Genomic DNA, 24,101 nt, shown 5'->3' with positions numbered 1-24,101 from the left:
AACCAGGCCCAAATTTTCCTTGATTTCGCTCGACTTCATGCCATTTCTCTAAAAAAAGGTTTTCATACCGCCCAGACCCAAATTTCACACGTTCTATCGAAAGTGACGTGAAATCTAATACTTTTCATGCTCCCGCGGGCCACATTAGCCTATATTGCTTCGCGAATCAAATTTGGCACGTGGGCCGCAGGTTCCCCACCTCTCAATTAATCACAAGTAGGAGATATAAAAACAGCACTGTTGTCGGTGCAGGCCAAATGTGCCTAACTGTTGCATTGGAAACATGTAGAACTACTACTTCCATTACGACGGCACGAGTTGCATCCAGTGCAGCAACAACGAATCGAGCAATTCCCAGAGCATTGATGATGCCGATCATAGTCACCAAATCTCTATCCATGGAAACAACAGACCCAGCTTGTTTTATGCCTTTCAAAGCCATTGCCTTGGATGGAGTCTGCACTGTGAAACACCCAGTTTCATCCATGTTGTAAATACATTCGGGACTGAACTAATGCCGATCCATGACGTTGCACAAATTATCAAAAAAGCTATTAACATTCACTTTATTAAACGCATAAGCCCTTGAAGTTGCTTAAGTTTTCGTACGGTAGTGCAAGATTGTATTTATTTTGAAAATCATAGAGCCAATCTTTTACAACAACAAGTCCACTTTTCCAATTTTCAGGCATAGGCTATCTACGTTGTTGCGCGAAGCAAACTCTACCGCTAACCGGCGTACTTTTTCAGGTGTTAGGCCACAATACACAAATCGACAATATGAGCTGCTAAAACTCTTTCCATTACATCAGTTAGTACTTGTTTGTGGTTTGAGTATCCCATCTTTACTTTCGAAGCATCAGCCCCAGTTTCATTTACCTTCTTCATATAGGCTATCTACGAAACATTTCTTTGTCCACACCAACTCCTTTCTGCTGCCTTTCTTAACGACACACCATCTTGCACTAACTTCAAACCAGCTTCAAAAGCAGGGATAAAAGTCTCCATAGGCACTAGGCAGCCGTCTACGACCAGTTTTTCTAAGTTTTTCCATGACTTTTAAGACTTAATTTGAAAATATCTTAAAACTAAACAGAAAAGGAATACGGTAGATAATAAGTAATAAAATAATAGCACAGTTTGTCCAATTAACTGATTTAATAATGCGCGTTTAGCTATACAAATTCAGAAATAAGATTTCAGCAGCCTGCAACTTGAGGTAGGGTTAGTTGAGTCACTGCCTCAACTAGCCCTGCAGCTATTGACTCAACCAACCCCAATCAATCCTCGTGACAAATATTGAACGTATTATTTATACGTAAAGCTTTATCAGTTTTACACAAATGCAATGTGCATAAGATAGCTATAAACTATATGAAACTCTGACGCTATCTTCGCTTACACCTAGCATAGCTTCAGCACCCCAATCAACTTTGAGCTGAAAATATTTACTTTTTAGTCCAAAAAATGGCATTTTGCTGCCTGTTAAACCTGTATAGCTTACACGGCTGCTAAAACAAGATGGACGCAGTTACCCATAATGCTTATTATTTCAAGCAATTAATCTTCACGAAGTCATGCTTGGTTAGTCAGAAAACAATGGTGACTCAACCAACCCACTGACTCAACTAACCCCACCTTCCCCTACACATAAATATGAAATATCTTTTTTTTAAAGTTTGTGATTTCATTCGGCACTTCACTATCTTCGTTGTCAAAATATATATTTAAATTTATTTTTGCCCTTAATTACTGTTTTACCCGTCTTATAATATCATAATTATTTTAATGTAAACTGGGGATTAAAATGAGGGGTGACTTGTATTTTTTTCTATAACAATTCTTCAAATTTGATTTGTCATGAAAAGACTTTATTTTTGTAAAAACTGAAGACGAAAGTAGAAGACGGAATGTGGGGAAAAAAAGAGCAGTGGACTTCCTAAATGGGTGAAAATCTACCCAACCAATATCTTAGCTGACACTGTTTTTTTTTTACTGCCTCCATCAGCCAACTCCCTTTTCGTTTTCCCCATTCCTATTTGAAGTAAATGTTCCAGTATGGGGACATTGCTCAACAAAATGTGAAAAGTAACCTTGCTTTAATTTGTGCACTTTCGTATACGGCTTGCATTAAATTTAGATAATCAAGATTATGCGGTTTCTCGTCCAATAGGCTATATGCTGTATTTGTGCGTGCTGCGTTAAGGTTTTATCTTGCTTGGAGCCTTAAACTCGTCATCTGCAGAACACACGATAAAGTGTGGTGCAGTCAATTTTATAATTTACACTGTTTTCTTTCAAGTTAATGTAATATTTACAACTCATACAGAATTTTTATAACGTTTCCTAAAATGACAAAATATGAACAGACTTTTCTAATGCTGTGCAAGTGGACCCTTATCTATCGAGACTTCTTGTACTAAAACGATTCATTTTATTCGTTGTGCTATGAGAGTTTACATTTAAGTGCGGGGGGTGTCTTCTTGCATTGTTATATGAAATCCCACGTATTTATAGACTATACTTTAGGCTTTTTACATCCCACATTAAAACTTATTCCACATGGCACTTTTTTTTGGGTGTATAAATTTAATTCATCCGTTAGGAGACGCAAACGGGTTAAAAATCAGTTATGATATTTTTCGATGCTCTTTTTGTGATTCAATCTGAGTTTTTTTAGGACAAAGTTGTTGGCAAAATACAGTCCCATGATGATTGCATAAACGTCGGTAAATAGTTCTAGCCGTTCACTTATAAGCCTGCAAGAATATCATTTACGGCGATACTTCCTGGAGTATCAGAATCGTCATGTTTTTGGCTAAATTGTCTTATTTGGGGCTGGGAGAACGAATGCAAAATGGATCATGTGATATTCAGACACCACAAAGTTCTCAAAATCTGACACTCTTATCTGAAAATCGGTTTTGTGAAACTTGATGTTAGGAATTCATTATGATCCCTTGCTTGGGCATAACCTTTTAAAAGTGAGTTAGCCATCACTCCAGCTCTCAACATTTAAACTCATAATACCAACCTTTTTCCTTCAAATTCATTAGGATCCAAGTGATTATGTGTACAATTTTTACAAGATGAATTCTTACAAACTTGATTGTTACGTGATTAAACGTCTGTGTTCCGCTTTATAAATTAAAAAAACTGTTTGTAGCTTTATAGATGCCTGTTCTTCAATCTTAAAAACTATATTCCTCAGTTTCATACCTAATCTTAACTAAATAACCCACCTAACGGAATGAAAGGTCTGCGTGTGTAAGATGATGAAACCACAGACCTGGCTGCACTCTATTAGCCTTCCAGTGAAACCCGGGAACAAAATCTTAATGGGGAAGATCCTAATTAAATGATGTAGATTGAACACAGCACGTCTTGGAATTATATTTTATTTTTGTACACATTTGTTCATACGCATCAATCTCACTCACGACAACAAGTTATACCATTTGCTAACAACAGTTTACGGTGAATATGCATCTAATTTAGGACAGTTCTTGGTTAAGTCTTGTTTCAGATTCCCCTTCAATTTTGAAATGTTTGCAAATAAAACAGTTTTTAGTTAGTTACAAATACCGTAACACATTTTCTTGTAAAATTGATTTTTTTAAAGATCGGTAGCCTATATGTTTAATAAAAACGATCTATCTGAACTGAAAATCACATCATTCAACACCGCTTCAGCTGAAATGAACTTGAAATCGATTTCTAAAAATGACACATTTCATAAACCAAAGCATTCATTACACACGTAATAATATTTTTCACAACCACAACATAACTCTTGACAACAAAAACGAAAAATACTTTAACAAAAAAAAACGAAAAAACAACAACATTCACAAAAGCATATTCTAAGCCTATCTTGTGCACATGTAATGATGAACTTGAATTGCACGTGTCCACGGGTAACGATGTAATACTAATATACGACGATAGCACTACAAAAGCTTCAGGAAATGAGGGTAGTTCTGCATTGATGCTGCAAGTCGCCTAACCGCGTTCTGTTGTCGCACCAAGTTAGCTGGGCCATGGCCACGTGAAAAGCTACGAAAAATAGTTGCAAGCTTTTTGATTGCGAACAACCCGGACAATAAAATCCGCCATTTTTAAATTGATTCAACGTCTGCAGACGTTTGCATCACTGTAAAAATGACAGGTTTTGCTTTCTGGCAATGACAACCGAACGCGTCAGTGCGTGAAGTCGACATGATGTGCGTTCATTTCCAGCCTAGGAAGCTCATTGTACCGTCAATGACAACGGCAGCGTGTTGCAAGCACCAAGTGAATGGTTGCATAAAAAATATGGATTAATTTTACGTTGTGCGCTGGAAGCACTTTGAAATAAAATATATTTGAATAAAAACAGAGATATCGATGACAAGCGTCATACATGGCTGACTTCACTTTTGTAATGGAATGCTACGTAAACAATCCGCTGTAAAGTTGCATTCCTTTCAGGTGCAACCAACGTTATCAAAAGTTAAAAGCGAAAATAAGACTTTTCGAGACATTTATGGAAACGATAGAAAAATAAAATCTCCCTTATGATGAGTGAGTAGGTAACCGATCGGAGTTGAATGGACTAAAATAAAGCTTTTAAGAACAACTTATTATACCCAGTTTGCTATTGCAGTGGTTTAAAACGGTTGGGGAGACGGGCGCCGCATCATTAGTTGTACTGGTCGTGGAATCGGTAACAACGGTTTTCGATCGGTGCCGATTTCGCCACCTTGGCTTCAGATCTGTACTGGCCACCAGTCTAAAAGGCTTCCGAGCGTCGGGCTGATTATTCGACGATGGGATTGTGTTACGATTTCGTCTTACGGCGTTAGGTACGCCGCGCGTTGATGTGGAAATGTTGGAAGAAAACGACACGGGACCACCGCTCGTGTTGCTTTTATCAGCACTTGTTTGAAGACAGCTCTTACCCACGACTTCCATTGGATCGCTTTTGACTATCCCAGGGGAGTACAGGGTTAAGGAAGATATTCCATCTGCGTTCGGACTTTCGCAATGAAGCGACACTGTGTCTTGATTTCGGTTTCTATAAGGAATTGGGGCTTGAAGGTTCAGCTGCTTCGTACTTCGGAATGCTTGGTAACCGTAAGATGGGCGCAGGTTGAGGTTAAACGACTTTTTGAGCACCTTTGGACTTCTCGTTTTGCGAGACACAAACTTATTAGGCAGCTGCGACGACAGCAGCGAGTTGTAATTCTCGCGCTGGCCTGCGACGCCCTGTTTAGCGAGGTACGGTGGGTCTGTTTGACTTCGTGATCGCTGTGGCGATGGTGGAGATAAGTCGAGATTGTTGTTGTCGTCATCTGCATTAGTCATCTCTACGTCAGGCGGAAAAAGCCGCTCGCGCGCGCTCAAAACAACAGTGCGGGGCGAATAGAAAGCGGGCGTGCTATTGTTGTTATTGCCGGTTTGTGAAACCGCTGGTGTGTTGGGTGCAGTCGATGAGCGAAAGGCGTTACTCATCAATGCGGGTGAGGTGGCGTAGACATTGCATCGGTTTTGTCGGCAACGAGGAAGACTGTTGGATTTGTGGCTGAAAGTCGACGGTTCAAATGTAGGATCAGTTTCGTCATCGTCTTCGACGCCATCGCTACCCAGTCGTCGAGAGTGCTGTTCCGGCGGAGAAACAGAAACATGAAGATCTAAAACGACTCCTGCTCCTCCAGGAGAAGTCACGTTGCCATGGCAACGTCTAGAAAATTTATTGGAGTCGCTGGAAGCACTAGCGGGAGAAGAGCTTTTTGAAAATTTAAGCTTTTCTAAAGCAGGTCCCTTTCGACGGCGACAGAACGATGACGCTGTGGTGCTTGGAGCGACGATACAAGGTTTCATCATTACCGTAGCTTCAAATCGCAGCGGTTTAGAAACCGGCTTTGTAGCATCAATCACAAGAGTTGGAACGACTTGATCATCTTTAGGAAGAACTGGAATGCCGAAATCGGGAGCTTCGTCATTTGGGATGCTGCTTGTACGTGGCTTGTCCATGTGACCTTGATCTCGGAGTTTATTTTCAAACTCCATAAGCTGGCCGAGAAAATTAAAGTTAGGCGAAATTGTTTTACGCTTGCCTTTCACAAATCTGAAAATGAAGAGTTTTTGTTAAAATTCGCAGAAGTTTACTGTTGACTGATTCCAAAGTATTTAGGAAAATGTACTTAAATATGATAAGCTGCTGTTTGGATACGTATAATTTACATCACGAATTAGGAAATTACTAAGTAACAACATTTACAAAAATTGGTGATGAACCCTAAGCTCGATATATCATCTCCTAAAAGACTTCGCAAAAAGTTTTTTTTTTCTGAAACAATGTTTAGTTTGTTATTTCAAAACGTGATTTTAACCATAGTTTGTTTATTCATACAATTGAAATCGATTTATTTGTTGGGGTGAGTATTAGAAAAACACTCGCCTATCATAATTTTCACAGTACTTTTCGCTTCATTCAGCGTTTGGTTCCATCAAATAATAGAAAATACCTTCGCAGAAATTGAATATGACGTAATGACAGGCGTTTTTTTTTTATAGAAGAGCGAATTGCGTTTTTAGCATTCCTGTTCGAGGAGAAAGAATTTTCGTGCCACTTCTACACAGAGATAATTCAATGTGAAACGGCTACGGCTGTATTATTGGTTCTATTTTAGACTTACGTTTCTTGCTACTTAATATTACGTTCGTAAGCGGAGAAAAGAGGGACAGAAATGTGAAATTTGCTTGTGCCAACACTGTTCTCTGTGTGAGATGAAAACCTCATTTTGATGAAGATTCAACGATTTAAAAGGTCGTGTCAATAAAAAAATGGCGGTTTTCATTAACGGGCAAGTCTACACCTTGACAATGAAGGGTTTTTACAAGAAAACTACTGAAGCAAAAAAGGACTTGTTTTCAAGCGCGTGCCTTAAAAATGACGTCACAATGGCCAATTGTTGACGATCAAAAATGTCAGAAGACAACCCAGCAATTGAAGCTTTGTCGCACGCTATCTGTCGTAAATATAAAGCTTTCTTTCACGTGAAAACCGCCAATGGTGAACACTTCATCGCACACCCTGGTTAATTTAGGGATGGCTCACTCTATAAAAAAATCCACTCAGTACAATCAATCTATTTCGATAAATTGTAATTTACAAGTCTATGAAATGTTAGAACGTCGTTTCGACGTTGAAACACTGCAAATTTCCGTTTACACATGACAAAAAATTATTTTTAGAAGACAATATGCCTTTGTGATCACTAAACCACGTATAAAAGGATTTGGTTTTATTTAAACAAAGTGATATTGTTGGTCGACTATAAGGTATTGTGAAATACCTCTAGCAACTTGCGTTCAGAGTTTCACTCGAACACCATCTCGACCTATCATCTTTACTAATACAAAAAGGCTTAAACCACACGCTAAACAAATCATTAAGATTTCCCAGGCAGCAAAAGTCGTCGTATTTACATCGTTTGAACATTTAGCGAGTTTCAGCGTTTGTTGGCTGGGCAGTGGTTTTGCAAGAAATGAGAGAATGCTCAACAGCAACTTACCTATACGCGTCATCAAAGTTTAAACGCAGATAATACATGACGTATGCGATGGCAACAGTGGCAGAACGAGATACTCCAGCCAGGCAATGGACCAAGACTCGTTCGTGTCTTCTTCTAGCGGTTTCTGTAACAATTTAATTCCAAGCTTATATATGTGACAAATAGAAGGCATGAGCTGTGCAGTCAAATACGCTTTCCAGCAATTCTTCTGCATTTACAGTGCAGCATTTGAAAAAAAAGCTGCAAAATTTTTTTTTTCCAGCAGTAGTAACCCTTTATTAGGCTTTTAAATCTACTAAGCAGAAAAAATAAACGATCAGACATGAACTTTTGTGCATTTTAATTTTAGTTTTCACCTATAAATTGCACGGCTTCGTCAAGGTGTGGAGTGATAGTTTCTTGGTAGTTATCATTCACAGCAATGCGGCGAAAGTGGGAGTCGTCCAAGTCATCTGGCCGGGCGCAGTTGCAACTTACATTGAGAACGTTTGTGATGTCGTTTTCTTTTAGCATTTCCTAAACAAGAAAAAGGAGTTTTTGAATGAAAACCAGAGTACATTATTTTTTAGTAAATATGGATCAAAAATACACCTTGGTTAAAACTTGGGTTAAAGCATAACCATGAAAAGTTCCGCCTACGTGATGATCGAGATAGCAGTAACGAGAAAAGTGAAGTAAGGTATGGACAAAAACCACTGTTTTAAAACTAAACACCCTGAAGCTATAACGCAAGCTCACTTTGTCTGAAACATCCTTTTGTGAACCCAAAAACAAGTGCGGAAAAATACTCGTGGCACCGGCACTCGATCTTTCAGATAAACAAGGTTGAGATAGAGTTGGCCTTGTCACTAAGGAGCGAGTCATCGGGTTAAGGGTGACCCCGCTTGGTTTGAGTTCCTTTGGAGAATCTTTGTCAACTGCCGAATGGAAGTGAACTGGAGATGCGAGGTTACCGTTGTTCTGACTGACAGCATCGACCGCTTCTGTGTTGTTGTTCCTATTGACGTTTTGGTTGTTGCAAGGCATTGACAAGCAGTGCTTCAGATCATGCAGCTCTTCTGTGGACAAAAGTTGTTTTTGTGAGTCAGATTGTAGACACAGTGACATAATGAAAACTGCACATTCGCTAACAGTAAGTATAAACGTCGGTTCACAGTCGTTCAAGAGAAAACATGTCAGTAGTCGCTCTCTGTAGAACACAAAACGTAGAACATTTTTATTGTAGCAGCTTAAATATCTGAGGCCGAGGGCTGTCCTGTTGCCAGACTAGACTGTCAATGTTTGCTTGGAATACACTCATAGGTTGTGGGGAGCAGCCAATCCTTTAAACATTTAATCATTTTTCATGCAATAACTCGCAATAGCTGCAATTGTACAATGGTTGTCCGTCATGTTGTGATGAGGATTATGTAGTTAAACTCAAAACCGCAATGACGTCAGAAAGGTAAATCATTGAAGAGGTACAATATTGACCAACAGGTTCTTTCAATCTGCCGTATGTTTTTAACACACCAACGGTTAGCACTGGCTCGACAACGTCAAAGTAAATACTAAATAGAATGTTGAAATGGTATACTTGCATCATGCATAATTTTGTTGGTTTGCAGCAATTGTGATTAACTGGCTGATGCACGTTTTTGCCTAAAAATAGTCTTAAACAGCACATTTTTGGCCTCTGATTGAATGTATGTTTACCATAAATTGGAACCGTTTTTAAGCGTGATGCAACTCGTTCATATGTTGTTCTTAACATGGTTTTGTTTATGGTTGAATGATACAAAGAGTTTGTTATATTATTAACAAACTGCTGTTGCTGCACAGAGCTTTTGCCATAGCACAGTTGTCTCAACAGACGAAGCATATATGCAGAAAAAACTGTACTCAGCCCTTCATGCGGAGACATTTTTAGTTATAATTTGCGTTGTTTGGAAGTAAATAGACGACACATTTGAAAAAAATTAAATGTAGCCTAACAATAAAACTTAGTTTTCAAAAAGAAACATTGTCAAAAGTAACGTGGCAAGCATTAGCATGTTTACGAAGTGGCTTTCATTGTGACGTTATCACCAAGTAGACTTAGTAGAGGAACAAAACATTCTGTGGGGGGATTTTATATCATCATTTCCTATACAAAAACTGCCTATTATACTCTTATTACCGTTGTCAATTCGCCGCAGTGCTTACCAGCGAAATCGGTTTTAGTTTAGCAATGAACAAGCAAAGTTACGTAATCTTGAAAAGAACGTGTGCTTAACATACAATGAATAGCGGTGTGGAAAAGTACAAGGTTTGCTAAATTCATTTGACTAACCGCAACGCCAACCTTGCTAACGAAGCGAGAAGACTTGAATATCTTGTACTACATTGGATATTAGCGGTTGCAAGTGCCCTTTATCGTGAAGAAATTGCTCAAGTGTGACCGATCACGCAAACTAAAGCATGAAGCTTTCAAAGTATGAAAAAAGTTAGATGACGATGCTTTAACTTGCATGTTTTCTGTGAATATCTAAACCAAAGTTTCGATTAGAATGGTACTAGTATTTGTGGTTTACTGCTGAGTCTTTTGTTACGTTTTAAATTTAAAAATTCACTCGAACACGAAAGGACTTCCTCAAAATGCCAAAAGCACTGCTTCCATGTATTTCAATCAACACAGTACACTAAAAAATTCCGAAAAAACGCAATTAAACTGATCTGAAATCGCAGAAGACTTGATTAAAAAAAACTCCCATTTGTAGACTATTCCACGACAACTGCTTCCTCAATCACACAGTTGGCATTTAAAAAAGTTTTAAAACTGATGACGTTTTGCTACCTTTTCTTAAGTGTCTTGCTAACACAACTGCTTACTCTCAATTAGTGTTAAACTGACGCCCTCTCGGTCGTCGAGCAGCTGATACCAATGAATAAGACTATGCACTATAATTGCAATAAATAATAGGCTAGGTTAAGGATATAGTAGCTCAAGCCTAGGATGAAATGTTGAATCCCAGTCAGTTCCCTTTTACTGGAAAGGTGTGTCTGCTTGAAGTGTGGGAGCAGCAATTTCAGAAAATCTTTTGATACAAATAGTCGCAAAATTCATGTACACACCGTGATATATTGCAAGATATATTAACAGTGTTCACGTTTATATGTCTGCGTCGTTCTTTCTCCACCGAGTTCAACAAAATAACTTTCAGGTGATGAAATACAGCAACACGCTTTTTACAATCATCAAAATCGCCCAAAGAATCGTCTTTGCAGCAAGGTTTGCGGACAATGTGCTTGGTGGCCCATCTATCAATATGATACACTTAAATGTGGCTCAAATTACCGTCGATTGCGTAAAACTTTATGATGGAAACGCCATAGGCACCAACAAGATTATATGTTTTCGTTTTCGAGAGTAGTGCTCAAATTGCTTAATGTCAAGAACTTGAATCTGCAGTGAGACTAGAATATTGGGCTACTACAGATTTTCAAGACAGAGTTTTGACCATTTGTTGAAACGATTATGGTACACTGGTTCATCACATCGGTGAACGCAATAGACATCTATGATAAAACAGCAACGAAGACTTGTTTCATTTTTCGATCATGAAGTGCAAAATTTGTTTCAAGATAACAAAATGCATCAGAGAACTTTTCCAAAATAACACGAACAGTAAAAGTAAAGTCCTATCGTCATATTTCTACAAATGATGTACAGTAAGAGGGTTTGGCGAAAAAATGAAATTACAGACCAAAGAGAGAAGTTACGCCTTCAAAATCCAGACATTCCAAAGTCAAAAAAAGACTCGCCGATGAATCATCAAGGATTTGTGATAGTCATGCCTCTCTTAGTGGCCCATTGTCAGCGGACAACGCAATACCCTAGTTGAAATATTACGTAATGGGGTTTTCGCAGAAACTTTGTGAAATCTTTTGCTCATTTAGTCACGAAATATTGAGCTCATTATATCGATGGATGTGACAAATCAAAATAAGACGACATTTTCGAAAAGATAATAATAATTCCCCTGGTGTTAAGAGTGAAATCAATGGCAAGCCTTAACGAAAAAAAATGTCACCAAAAGAAAGGCTTATCGGTGTAAGTCAATGAATTTCTAACGGAATGTGAAAACGTTAACTAGCTATCTATTTCAGTGCACCGTGAAATTTGATTATATCAGGCAATACAACAAGCGTAACATTATGGGTTAAATAAGCACAAAGAATTTACGAACTAGTTCTAAATATGGTTGCGAACACGGATAAGCGTCAACAAGCGGCTGAGTCATGATGCGAGCTTAACGCTCTAAGTCGACAGTAGAAAAACCGCAAGGCCATTTTTGGTGAAAACGCGCCAAGTCAAAAGTGACAGGCAGAGCGGTTGTGGTCCGTCACAACTCGACAATTTCTTGCTGAAAAACACATTTCAGAAATCTAGCTAAAAATATCGCCGTAATCCCGCGGGTCAAGTTTGGCACGTACTGCCTTTTAGTCGACACACTTCAACGCTCTTTTGGCTTCTCCATCAGTTCTTCACCTCGCTGCTCACATTACGTCATACCTTCATGACACAGATCGCGTGCAAAGAAGAGGTAACCCACGTCCCCAACACCAGCTCGTTTCGCCCAAGGATACAATTCCGCCAACAATAACGCTGATTTTCGTCGTTTCAAGATAATACGGCAAAGAAACAACGTGTTTCAATAGCTATACACAGGCACTGGGTCTATATGAGGTGATATTTTTTGTTCTATATTTGTTCGGAGAATGAATGTCGTATTTCTTGACATTTACATTTTTCAAACGAAAGTAATAGCAGAATTTGACTTCGAAGTTTAAGAACAAAGCAGGCCTTGTTTAAGGTTGTTGTTAAGCAGCGCGTATGATCGTCACAGTAACGATAAGCTGAAATCCCCGATGATTAATTTGCTCAATGCGATTTTTTTATCCAACTGACAACCACTGAGTATACACAAAAATGGATTATCTTGAAAAAAACAAATTAATAGCAAACCATTTCACTAGAAACGAACATTAAAAAATTAAACACTGTTTTCGCAGATGTATTTGTAAAAAATATGATAAAATTTAATGGAATTGAGTTCCGTATTGGTCAAGCACTAAAAAAACCAAAATGGTCGACAAAGAATTTTTAAAATGTTTATACAGCAAACATTTCCACACCTTTGTTTCCGCTCAACGTCAAAAAACGTTGAACCAGTGTATGCTTAACAGAATTTATAAGGGAAATCCCAGGATGGTTATCAAAAAAGTAGAAACCCCTGCAATACTATCCGGGGAATCATTGGGTGCCATTGCACACAGTTTTAGTTTCCAAAATAATATCATTGTGTTGTATGTTGACATTTTCGGCTTAAAATTGCAGTTAGGCTATATTAGCGTAAAGCGCGTTTCCGTTCCTATTTTTCTCGCATGGCAGCGTGATATGGCGAGAAATAGACCAGCTAATTGGCGAAGAAGTGAATCTGATTTTGACGACGTCAGCGCGTGATAAAAAATAACGATTCGGAGAAAATAAAATGAATATATATCTAATAATGACTTGATCTCAGACAAAATCTCAACAATAAAATTAGAGCAACAACGTTTGACAATCGATTGTTGATATTTTTATCGCATTTATACACGATGGTATTATTATTATTTATACAACTGAATGCAAATTGCCATTTTTTTAATGCCTGTTTGAAAATGTCTCTCGAAGTGCTCCCCATCGGCGAATCAGTATTTCTTATATTAATTCGACATCTGCATGCATTGAATAAACGTTAAAAAGGACTAACTTTCTGGCTGGGACACTTTACTGAACGATCGACGTATGGTGCAGCAAAGCATATAGGTAAGACTTGTATTCAGAAAACTTCTTCGGATTCAAGGCAATCGAAACGTCAGCAATTTCTCATAATTTTAAGGATAAATGTTAATTCAGCCAGCGTGGAAGATGAATACATTTTTTCTGATTGAGTTCATTGTTTACGAAAAAGTTGAAAAAGAATATTCGCCATATAACAGATGGGTGGGATGTCCATCCATGCAGTCGCCTTCACCTACGCAACCAACTAAAGTTACCAAGCCTATCTTTTAACATAAGTTGGACATGAAGGTTTCTACTCTTAAAGAAAACATTAAAATTAATAACCTTGAGAGTTCAAAAGCATGCTAAGAGCCCAGAATGTAAGTATCAATTTCGTAACAGTTAACAGATAATTTGAAATCTTGGCAAACGTTAATTAGCAGCTTCTGTTGTGAACCACTATGAACAATCAAACGCTTTTTCGTTTAAACCAGGTACATGTTCTGATTGATCTACAATATATTTCGTACTTCTAGCAAGTGCATTTTGAAATATCATAGAATTCTGCAAAAAAAGATCATTAGCATGGTTTCTAGTTGAGTTGCATGCGCACTGGACCTAATTGTCCCAAATCCCAACAACCCAGGGTACTGTTCTTCTTAATAAAAACACCTTAACCAATTGATTACTCTTTTTGAAAAATCAAAAGTTTGCATCTAATCACCTAAGCTGCAATAAGTTTACAATAGAGTGCAACGCTGACCTGAAGAAGGCAGCAGTCTGGGGAAAAAAAATGCAATTGTTGCAATTAAAATGACAGTACAACTTTTGCGATTTTGTTTTTTTGTGCACTTTTAAATTTTACAAGCTTAAACAACAAAAATACGCAAAAAAGTATTGAAATTACGTCACACAAAAGGTTTGAAACAGAAAGTGTGACCTTCGTGAAAGGTCGCTCGGCTAATCAATTATTAAAATGATTCTCCACTGAAACGAGTTTATTTAACCTGTTCAATCATAAACGGTAATGTTGTCGCAACAATTGCAATAAAAAAAGATATTTCGTTGTCATTACATGAAAAAATATTTGAACATGTAACTTGTGATGCATTGGTTAAGAATGAGAAATCAAATGCATGATTAAAAATGGGAGTCAAGCACCTCTGATTGCCTTTGACTATAAAAAATCAAAATGAAATTATTCATCAACAGTGCAACTTTACATTATCTGTCAGTTTCATGCAAAAGAAGTTCGTGTTGGGAAAAAAAAGATACTTGATTTGAATTTCAAAATCTTTTTTGGTGCAAGTTCATATTGTGATTGATATTTATACTTTTAAGAATGATTGGTTATGTAAAAATAGTTGTCTGCTCTGCCAATCGAACCGGTCGTTGCATCAATGTAGCAAAGACTGGTTTGCTGTCTGGGTAGCCTGTTATATTAGATTAAATGTAACAGGAACATGTTATGGCAGCCTTTAGGCTAATGAGCTTTTGCGTACACTTTGTGGATCCCCTGATTTTAATCGAAAAAAGTCAACAACTGCGAAAACGGAAGTAACGTGGTAATGTATTAACTATCATGTTCATCGTTGACATACTGTACAGCAAACAGACATCTGAAACTTGAACGAAACTGTTCAACAAGAATCTCAGCTAAAATGCAACTATAACCTGTCGTTGCCAAATTACCCGTCAGTGCGTTGATGTGACGTTTAACGCCGTTGTTACGGTGAAACTTGTAGTTTTGTTTGTCTTGGCACATTTCCGTAAAGTTACATACAACAACGTAAGCCTAAAATCATTGATATCAGATAAGATGCCAAGTCATTCGACAATATCAACCATTTTTTTTTCATCCATTCAACGTCAATACACATAGAAACCCCACAAAACAATGACATTTTGTTACTTGGAACGACCGCGAGGACATTCGAAAAATCGATACGAGGATATTTTAGATCTGTGACGTATTCCATACGTATTCGCACACAGTTAACAATGGCACAAAAGGCTTCAGACGACTTGAGCACGTTGCGACCAACGCGGTGAAAACAATAAAGTAAATTACTTTTGACCTACGACAATCGACCGAAAATTTTTGAATCAAAATAGTTTGGCTTAGCATACGCCAACAAATGTGGCCTGGTGTGTCGTATAAGCTTACAACTTTACAGGTATTGCTAAAGCAAAACGACTCTTGAAGATCATAGTGAAGGATAACTTTTTCTGCGCTTCAGGAAAGTAAATAATCACGATGAACATTTTCAGTAAGGACGATTACAGAGTGAATTATGTGAGCGAATGCAATGTTTTTTCAAAAACTACTCTATTTTATACATGCCTTCAGATTAAGTAGGGTAATAGGTTGAACTTAAAAATGCCTTCGCAACACATATATTATATGCACATTGCACACCCAGCAAACGTATAATGTCACTAACATAAAACTGGTTTAAACTAAGAATTTGCTGTAAAACCGAAAGACATTTCTTTTTACTGCGCTAACGTTTTTCACGTACCTCGATTTTGCGGATGTCTAATTTAACAAACCGTAGTTCACAGCAGTCAGTACAGAAAATAGCGCTATCAGTATTGAGATGAGTAGATGCGTAATCGCTAGCTTTCTGACCTAAATGGCACCTGAAGATTCTTTCTATTTGTCGGTGGCCAGAGCAACACAAGAATGCGATCTTGAATGCCCAAGTAAAATAAATTGTGTGTTTTTACCCGTTTATCGTTTTGATCGTAATGACATAAATGATATACCAACCTTCAAAAGCGCAACAATTACATGAAGTTGCAAAATGTGAAGAAAAACATTTTAAATTCTCACGTTCTCCTGCAAGGGCGCAATTGTTTTAATAAGGCTTCTAGCATTGTTACAAACTTGCAATGCAATTGCTGCTTTTACGTCACAAAAAGCTCGATTTGTAAGCAACTCTGCTAATTTGTTTGCTGTGCTGCACGCTCTCCCTTACACAAGTTGTGGTAAAAATAAAAAGCAATAAAAAAGCAACGTGATGAATGGAAATGAATACGTCAAAGAATTTGCATTTCATTTACCTGGCCGCTTTTTGAATTTCCTTTCAATAGACGAAGGCAAGGATAAGTTTCTAGAAACGGGCATTTTTGACCTTTGAAGATTGCAGACAAAATGGCCGATGGTGAAGCTGAAGCGATAACTTTAAGATTTCGTTCCACTGCAGTTCATAGTCAATTCGGGCACCATTCAGAATAAACTTTACAGTGTAGGTAGTTGATGTTCTGGCTTGTGCGTGCGTTTTACAATTATATGCGGTCAAGCTGGTTACACAATAGCTATTGGCTGCTCACTATGTGCTGGTTGGGTAGAAGTAGGTGCAAATTTCTTGAAAAATTCCGTTACCAGTAATCTTATACAAGCTTGTTAAATGTATGTCCTTACTTTATATATCCTACATTCTGTAATTCGCACAATAGGTTACACATCTCGCAGTACACAACGTTTATTTTTTAGTCTCAGACCGATGTAGTTTGTCAAGAAACTTTTACAGCAACAGATTTTCACTGAGCTGAACTCACGTAACCAACGCGCTTTCACAAAAAAGTATCAAATCCAAACTCAGACACACGGTCTGTTACGCTGTTAGTTTGGTTGGACACAACACAAAACTGTTATGTTTTAAGCTCACTCAGCAACTTGACAGTGTTGAGTTAGTTCAATTGATTAAATTGTTTGCCACACAAAAACAGGTAACCTTCTCTTGCTCAAAACATTCTGTGCAACCTTTCTGCTTCTAAGCTGAAACTGAGATAGCGCCAAGACCGGGCAACACGATTACGTTATGCCTATTTCTTGTAAGTGCTGACGTAACCGGTTATCCCTTCGGTTGTTTCTTTATTTCTCCTGATGAGAGTTGAAATTACGTCATGTGCTCTTTTCTACTATTTTCTTCTTCGCTTCTCTCGATCGCATTTTTTCTTTTAAAACCACATTTCGCATACCAATGTTGGCTGAGGTCACGAGCGACAGATATTTTCATCAAGATTCAAAAATCTGGGTAGGTCATGCGTAGCCCACTTGTTTCGGTAGTAGACCTAGGAGTATAAATTGAAATTGAAACATGACAGGGAGGGAAACCACTGTCTTTGAGCAAAAAAGACAAAAAATATCGCAAAATTTTCCATTAAAAAAATGTTTATTTCTTTAATTGTGCTTGGTACTACTCAACAAACTTTTTATCCCATGAATTTCTCCCAATTATATTTGATGGCACTTATTCTTTTATACTTCTGCTGATAAGTTGAATTTAACGATTGGCCCACGTATTTTACTTCTGATTAACACGAAAGCATATCACGAATAGTCGACATACGAAGCTTATGAAAAAAACTATCACTTTTAACAAACCTCTTGCGGTTTGTGTAAAATAAGAAACATCAACTTATGTTTCTCGGCAGCAGATTGTAGCAAGAATAAACAGCGATAGACACCGTGTTTCGCCCATGAGACTGGGCTCGTCAGTATCGCACCACTAATTCTTGCCACAAGGGTATTCGAAACTATACTAGTGAGTGCTGAGCCTTGTGCTGATAGCGGGAAGAACGCTCCTTTTTTCACAAAAATCAACTTACATTTAAAAACGAAACATTGTTTTACATTATAACCAAGCATGCAAACCAATCTCTTGGATCGTAGTAATTCGATTATCATGTTCGCTCGTTCTGTGATAGATTACCGTTGTAGTCTAACTGAATTATTTTACTTGTTTGATATCGATACTGTTTCAAAATATTTTAAGTTCAGTGTAGTTTAGTTCATTTTTACTTTCTGATCTTCACAACGAAAATAAAACATGCCCAGCATTGCAGAGGTCTAGAAAGAAAAAACTGCTGTAGAAAAACTAGTTATATAAAGTACACTATTCGGATATTTCATTCTACAGTAATAGGCCGATGTGAAACTGGGTGTAGGCATGGCCAGTTGGCCACAGGTGGCCATGGTGTAGGCTAGCGCCTACTTGGTGAAATAAACTCTTTAACAAGATGCCTAGTGCCTCCTTCAATTCAACGTTCTGCAAACTAAAAACCTAGTCTTAAACCATTTCTTTAGCATTTCAACAATTGGCCCAAAAATTTCAAATTGTCCAAAAACCAAGCAGACTGCACTATGGGTTGCTTCAAGCATGAATTATCTGCTTGACATGCGCTATTAGCAAAATTGCGTTGTTTCGGAGTGAGCTTAATACATTCGGTTGATATACGTACAGTATATCAAAACTATGATCGGGTTAGAATTTCCTGCCCAAGGTTCATAAATTTTGTAAATAAATCGTCTTGATAATGTCATAGAAACAGTATTTCTGAAGATATTTCTGACCATGACGAAATGAACCAAGTGATTTGTTTGTATAGCGCCAGGTTTCAACAACCAAAAAATCTAAAGACCTTAAAATATAATATTTTGACCTTGAAAATGACCACAGATGGTTTTGAAAGTAACACTATTGAACTCGCCATCCTCAAAAACCCTAGTAGGGAATTCAAGATTGTGTTTCTAGCTTCTACAGAAGTCATTTCATCCCAGAACTCAAGTTAATCCTTCAGACTCAAGTTACAAACCCCGAGATCGCAACATTCCAGTCCTTTACTGAGGGAGTCTATGGCCCCAAGTAAAAAGTTTTTGCAAACCCCTTGCCGTTAATTAAATTATGACATTTTGTGTGCCAAACCTACGTTATTGTAATTCAGGATCGTTGACTCTTGGGCGAAAGGCAAATATAATTAAGGTATTATTCACACAAATGTAAATATCAACCAAGTTTGTCGAATTAGGTCACAGCAACAAGTCAAACATTTTACTAAGCTGTATAGTCAACAAAAATTTACAAGCGTCTACTTTTAAATAGTGAAGCGAAAGTTGCTATCAGAAAGTTTTTTTTACATGTTGCCGTTTTGAAAACACAAGAGGACCACAGAAAAAAAGGAAATGCAAAACTGTAGGCCTATATAGCCTACATAATTTGTAACTACAACGTTGAACTGAATTTGGTTAATTCAGAGCTGCCAATTTTCGATCGGTTTCGACTTGTTCTGGTGTAAATTAAAAAAAAAAACTGGGTAACTTTTGACGAGGTTACACGAATTATCAAGCAGTTTATGATGAATTTTGACACATTTCCCTTATCGGTAATGTATTCTTTTCAAATTCTAATTTTAAAAATAGAACAAAACCCCACGTCAGCGTGTTTAAATGTTGAAAATTTGCCAAGCATTGTTCAATAGAAGTTATTGTATAGAGCCAAGGTTTACGTAACATACACCTATCATTTACACACCAGCAAACACTGACGTTTCAGTTTTTTATTACTTGACATTCTCTGAATACCATTCAACTTTTGGTTAGAATTGCGTCATTAAAAGCGATGTTTTAAACGCCCAACTTGCATTTTAAAAGAATTTTGCCCAATCTTTCTGCAAATTCCAATCTGTTTCGTCATCTTATTGTTATACAGTACTTCGTTGTAAATCGAGGAAGTTTTCATCGAATTTCATCCCTCAGCTTTTGGTTTCCCAAACATCGTTGTAAAGCACAAATAGCTAGAAAAGTTAATTGCAGCCTTCTTTACGAGTAGCGGTTTGAACATGTTCTAAATTTAACAAGTGAGTTTTTGCTTGCATAACTTTATTCGCGTATAAATTTCTGGAACATAGCAAAATAATGTATTAAATAATTTCCTATAGTCTTGTATTCGAGTTGTTCTTCAAAATATTCGTTTTCCTATCAACAAGCTTACTGATGGATTTTATTAGTTTGTTATTTATTTTAATAAAAGATACAACTCTTCATTTAACAAAGTAGACAAATTAATTTCTTAAACTGCATTCAAAAATGTACAAATAATCAGGTGTTAGATCAAGTGAGTCACAGGCAGTTTTTTTTTTAAGGTTTGGTTTGGGTGCCCGCTAAGCAGTTTTAAGAGACCGCAAGTGTTTCATTTAAATACCAAAAAATAGCCATAGCTACATACAATCAACGCAACATAAAATGAATTATTCGACAAGGCACAGCTTAAATTAAATGATTGTGACAGCGACCAAACAGCCTGCCCAACACGGCCGCAAAACAAGTTTGCTGCACAATTAAACAAAGCGTGCTTGTTGGCTTCTGCTTGTTATGTTTCCACACGTAAAAACTGATCATTATGCACCATAAATCAGAAATAAACATTGACGAGTATCGAAGGTGCACTTCTTTTGTGAATAACTCTTTGATTGAGCTGTTGGCTGCGTACCTCCACTTATTCTTTTTTCCGGACGTGAACTATTGATCGTAGGCTATATCAAGAAGGCATTGGCAATATTCGTATTATCGACAAGACATAGCGAGAAACAACCATTACTTTTCTACTGTAGTTGCAAGTCCAAATTTTGGGAAACCGCTGGAGAAATTTGAGGGACCGTTTCGGTCCCTCAAAACACCTTAAAAAAACACTGGTCACAGGTATAAAAAAGAAACTTATTAGTTGCTAAATCTTTGTGTTTCATCGCATCCAGGCTATAACCCAGTGGTTAAATATTAGATTGACAATAATAGAGACAAAGAATCCAATCTCAATGTCCACTTTTAAGCAAGCTGCGTTGCGCTAGGACCTAGCGCCAAATCAAAAGACCTACCTAGGACCTATAGCGGCGTACCAATGAGATCCTCCGGCCTCAAATCAATGTACTTTCAGAAAGGAAACTATATCGCTAGAATTCGCAATTGTTTTTTCAAGTACCGGGCCCCTTAGAAAGGTTACTGGCCCCTAAAAACATTCTGGGCTAGGGTTTAAAATTACCTTCTAGCTTTCCCTGTCAAGGCTACTGAGCGTAACTAGAGGGAGATTAATAAATTTCAAACCCCTTTTGAAGCTTGAATGAGTGACGTCACGATGATTGAATGACTAAGTAGTGCCAATAAACAACGTTTGATAGAAAAAATGCTATTACTATTTATTCAACTCTCGTGACGTCGCTCGGGTCTCAGGATCGGGGATTGGAGTTCATGGTATTCAGATATTTGATATAGTTTTCATCTCACTGCAACCTTCATTAAAATAAATGCAATTTAACCCTTTTTTACTGATGCCAACAATTTCCCTAGTTATTTGTTATGAGTTGATTTCCTCCTTGAAACTTGCTAAACCAGCAAATAAGTTTATTTTTCATTGATTTAACGTCTACAGACAATGAATCAATTTAAAAAGGACTGATTTTCGAGCTGAAACGCTCTGAATTGTTTCAGAAGAGTTTATAAGCGTACCGAAAAATGCAAAAAGCCATGTTAGGAACGTCTTCAATATGAACGAACGAAACCCACTCGGAGCAAAGTCTTTAAAAGATTGCTAGCTACACTAATTTGGCTAAATACCTTTCGTTATGAATTTCATTGATGTATTGTAGCCTATATTACAGGCTGTGGTTCCAGCCTACTTTATAAAGTTAAAGTAAACCGTTTCAAAGGGCCGAAATCATCTTTATGGGTTGTTTTATTCAATGAATAAACGAACTTTTTCTGACCTATATTTTCACAAATCCATACAAGAAAAGAAAAAAAAGCTTTACTGGTGCTAATCAATCACATCTTAGACTAGAAGCAACTTTTTATGATTACAGTGAACTTGTGGAGCATATTACCAGACGTTACGTAGGCCTATTTCTATTACTATAATAACCCTGCGTAGACAATCACTGTTTTCCAGACGTCTCGTTGGCAGTTAGTAAGTTGAAACTCAACGAGGAGGAATCGTGAATGCCTTTTTCATGTGAAATGAAATGAACTAGCGAAAATCGTACCATCCTCTAAGTTCGTCATAACAGAATAATTGCTTTTTGGCCTTGCTTTTTCGAAAGCTTGCAAATGAATGGAAGTGTAAATATTGCAGTTACTACAGTAGAGCGATAATACATAGTTTGATTTATTTGAAAAACCAATTAGGTTACTTCGTCAAGTCATAAACGCTCGTTATGTACTTCATAATGTCAAAAGAACATACTTGTTTAAGAGGCTTTCACAGTCTGTCGGAACGTTTTCGTAAATATTAAATATAGTTCATAGCTAAGGTGGAAGATTTCATTGCTGCCACATACATTGCAGATAACCGGAAACCAGTAGTTACAAAATTTTTTGCTAATTTACTAAAAAGTACTACAAAAATAGGTGTTTTGTGAAACGATTAGTCTACATTTTTATAAATTTGGAATAAGCGACGTGTGTCATTCATCTGCAGCTGACATTTACAGTAGGTGAGTATAGGGAATAGTGTCAAAATTGATAACAGTCCTTTAGTTCCAAATAACTAAACAAAAAGGATTATGAACAAAGCTGACAAACAAGATTCTAAAGCGCAAACGTTGTGTGACACCCTTGGAGTTATCAGAATCGTCGTATTAGGCTAAACTAGTCTACCTTGACGATGCAAGGCATATTTGGAGTCATAGGCTGATGTCAGGATAAAAAAAAGCGTGAAAAGGGTTTTATGTAGTAGACTATTTAATCTTTCTCAACAAGGGGTTCGATAGCACAGATGTTGACGAGTTAACATCCCACTAATATTATCAGAAAATAAGTTTAAAAAACGTCAAGAAACTCTAGCGCAACCAACTACACTCATTATACTATCATTATTAAGGTTGAAAGTATAGTCCTACAAAATAATCAAAACCTTCCTTTAACCTTTGAAATAAGGAGCTTTTCAGTTATAACCTCCCTCATGTAGAGATGGAAAAACGAATAAGCTACATAGTACATAGTGAGTGTTAATCGCATTTTGTGGCATAGAATGTTGTATAGCTTCGATAACACATGAAACCTGCTCTTATTTCTGCTTAAATGCTAAAGCAAAGATTACAGCTAATATGGGAAAGATAAGCTAGCTAGGCTATGAATCATATACGGATGACGTTAGACTTATTTGTCACATTGAGACTGAGATGTGATAACGATCTTCATAAAAAAAAAAGAGAGTGATATCACCGTGAGATTGGCGACATTTCGCTTCAACATATAATTTTCCTATTTGCTACATTAGACGTTGAAGAAATACACAAAGTTGTTTTTCTCGGTCAAAAATATAACAACGACTAAGAACAAAATGAGAAAAGTGGTTCAAAACATGAAAACGTTAAAGTGCCTCTACTGATGGTTGAAAATGCCCGCGACGGTAGTTGAAAGAATGTAGTTTAATGTTAATCCTCAGTAGATCTCTATTTATGACATCATTTTCTTGTGTTGTCCCAGTGCAGCCTCCCAATGATTAATCATGATTCGTCCTTTTGTTTTGTTCCAAAAATTAGTTATTTTCTATTGCATCATGTGGGACTTTTGCGATTTATTAATAAAAAGAGAGGTAATTAGTTATAAGACTTGACGAATTATACTACTAGAACCGGATTACGAGACTTTGGCATCATGACAAATAAGCCAAACATACTGTAGGTAGCTTTACTTCGGAAAGTAGGTTGTGGTTTTTATTTCGCTTAATACTGTTGTAAATTTTTGGTCTTAACTGCTGAATTTTGTTGTCAAATAACGTGAAGAAATCTTTTTCAACATGTTTCCGTATAATTTTTATGTTCTGATGAAAAAGCAATCAGCTTAACAATAGCCCAAAGATCAATGTTCTTTATGATGGTGCCCTCTAAAATTACTGTCATCAGTTAAAGAAAAAGTTATGATCGGACTAGCAATGTAGGCTTCTATTCAAGCCATACAATTTGGATTACATCAT

The 24,101-nt window shown here is 37.2% G+C and overlaps 1 protein-coding gene across 1 annotated transcript; it reads right to left on the bottom strand.

The window, feature by feature from the left end:
• Positions 1 to 3,731: 3,731 nt before the first annotated feature.
• LOC145783477 (uncharacterized) lies at positions 3,732 to 16,780 on the bottom strand. The gene is made up of 5 exons (XM_082595362.1): positions 16,414 to 16,780; positions 8,298 to 8,617; positions 7,916 to 8,075; positions 7,560 to 7,683; positions 3,732 to 6,109 (listed from the first exon to the last, which is right to left on the bottom strand). Exons 1-5 carry the CDS (start codon positions 16,475 to 16,477, stop codon positions 4,609 to 4,611), a joined length of 2,169 nt encoding a protein of 722 aa, XP_082451488.1. The 5' UTR covers positions 16,478 to 16,780; the 3' UTR covers positions 3,732 to 4,608.
• Positions 16,781 to 24,101: the final 7,321 nt, after the last annotated feature.

Source organism: Aplidium turbinatum, chromosome 14 (genome assembly GCF_918807975.1).
Source record: "Aplidium turbinatum chromosome 14, kaAplTurb1.1, whole genome shotgun sequence".
Taxonomy (NCBI): Eukaryota; Metazoa; Chordata; class Ascidiacea; order Aplousobranchia; family Polyclinidae; genus Aplidium; species Aplidium turbinatum.
This window is presented reverse-complemented; position numbering and strand designations above follow the sequence as displayed.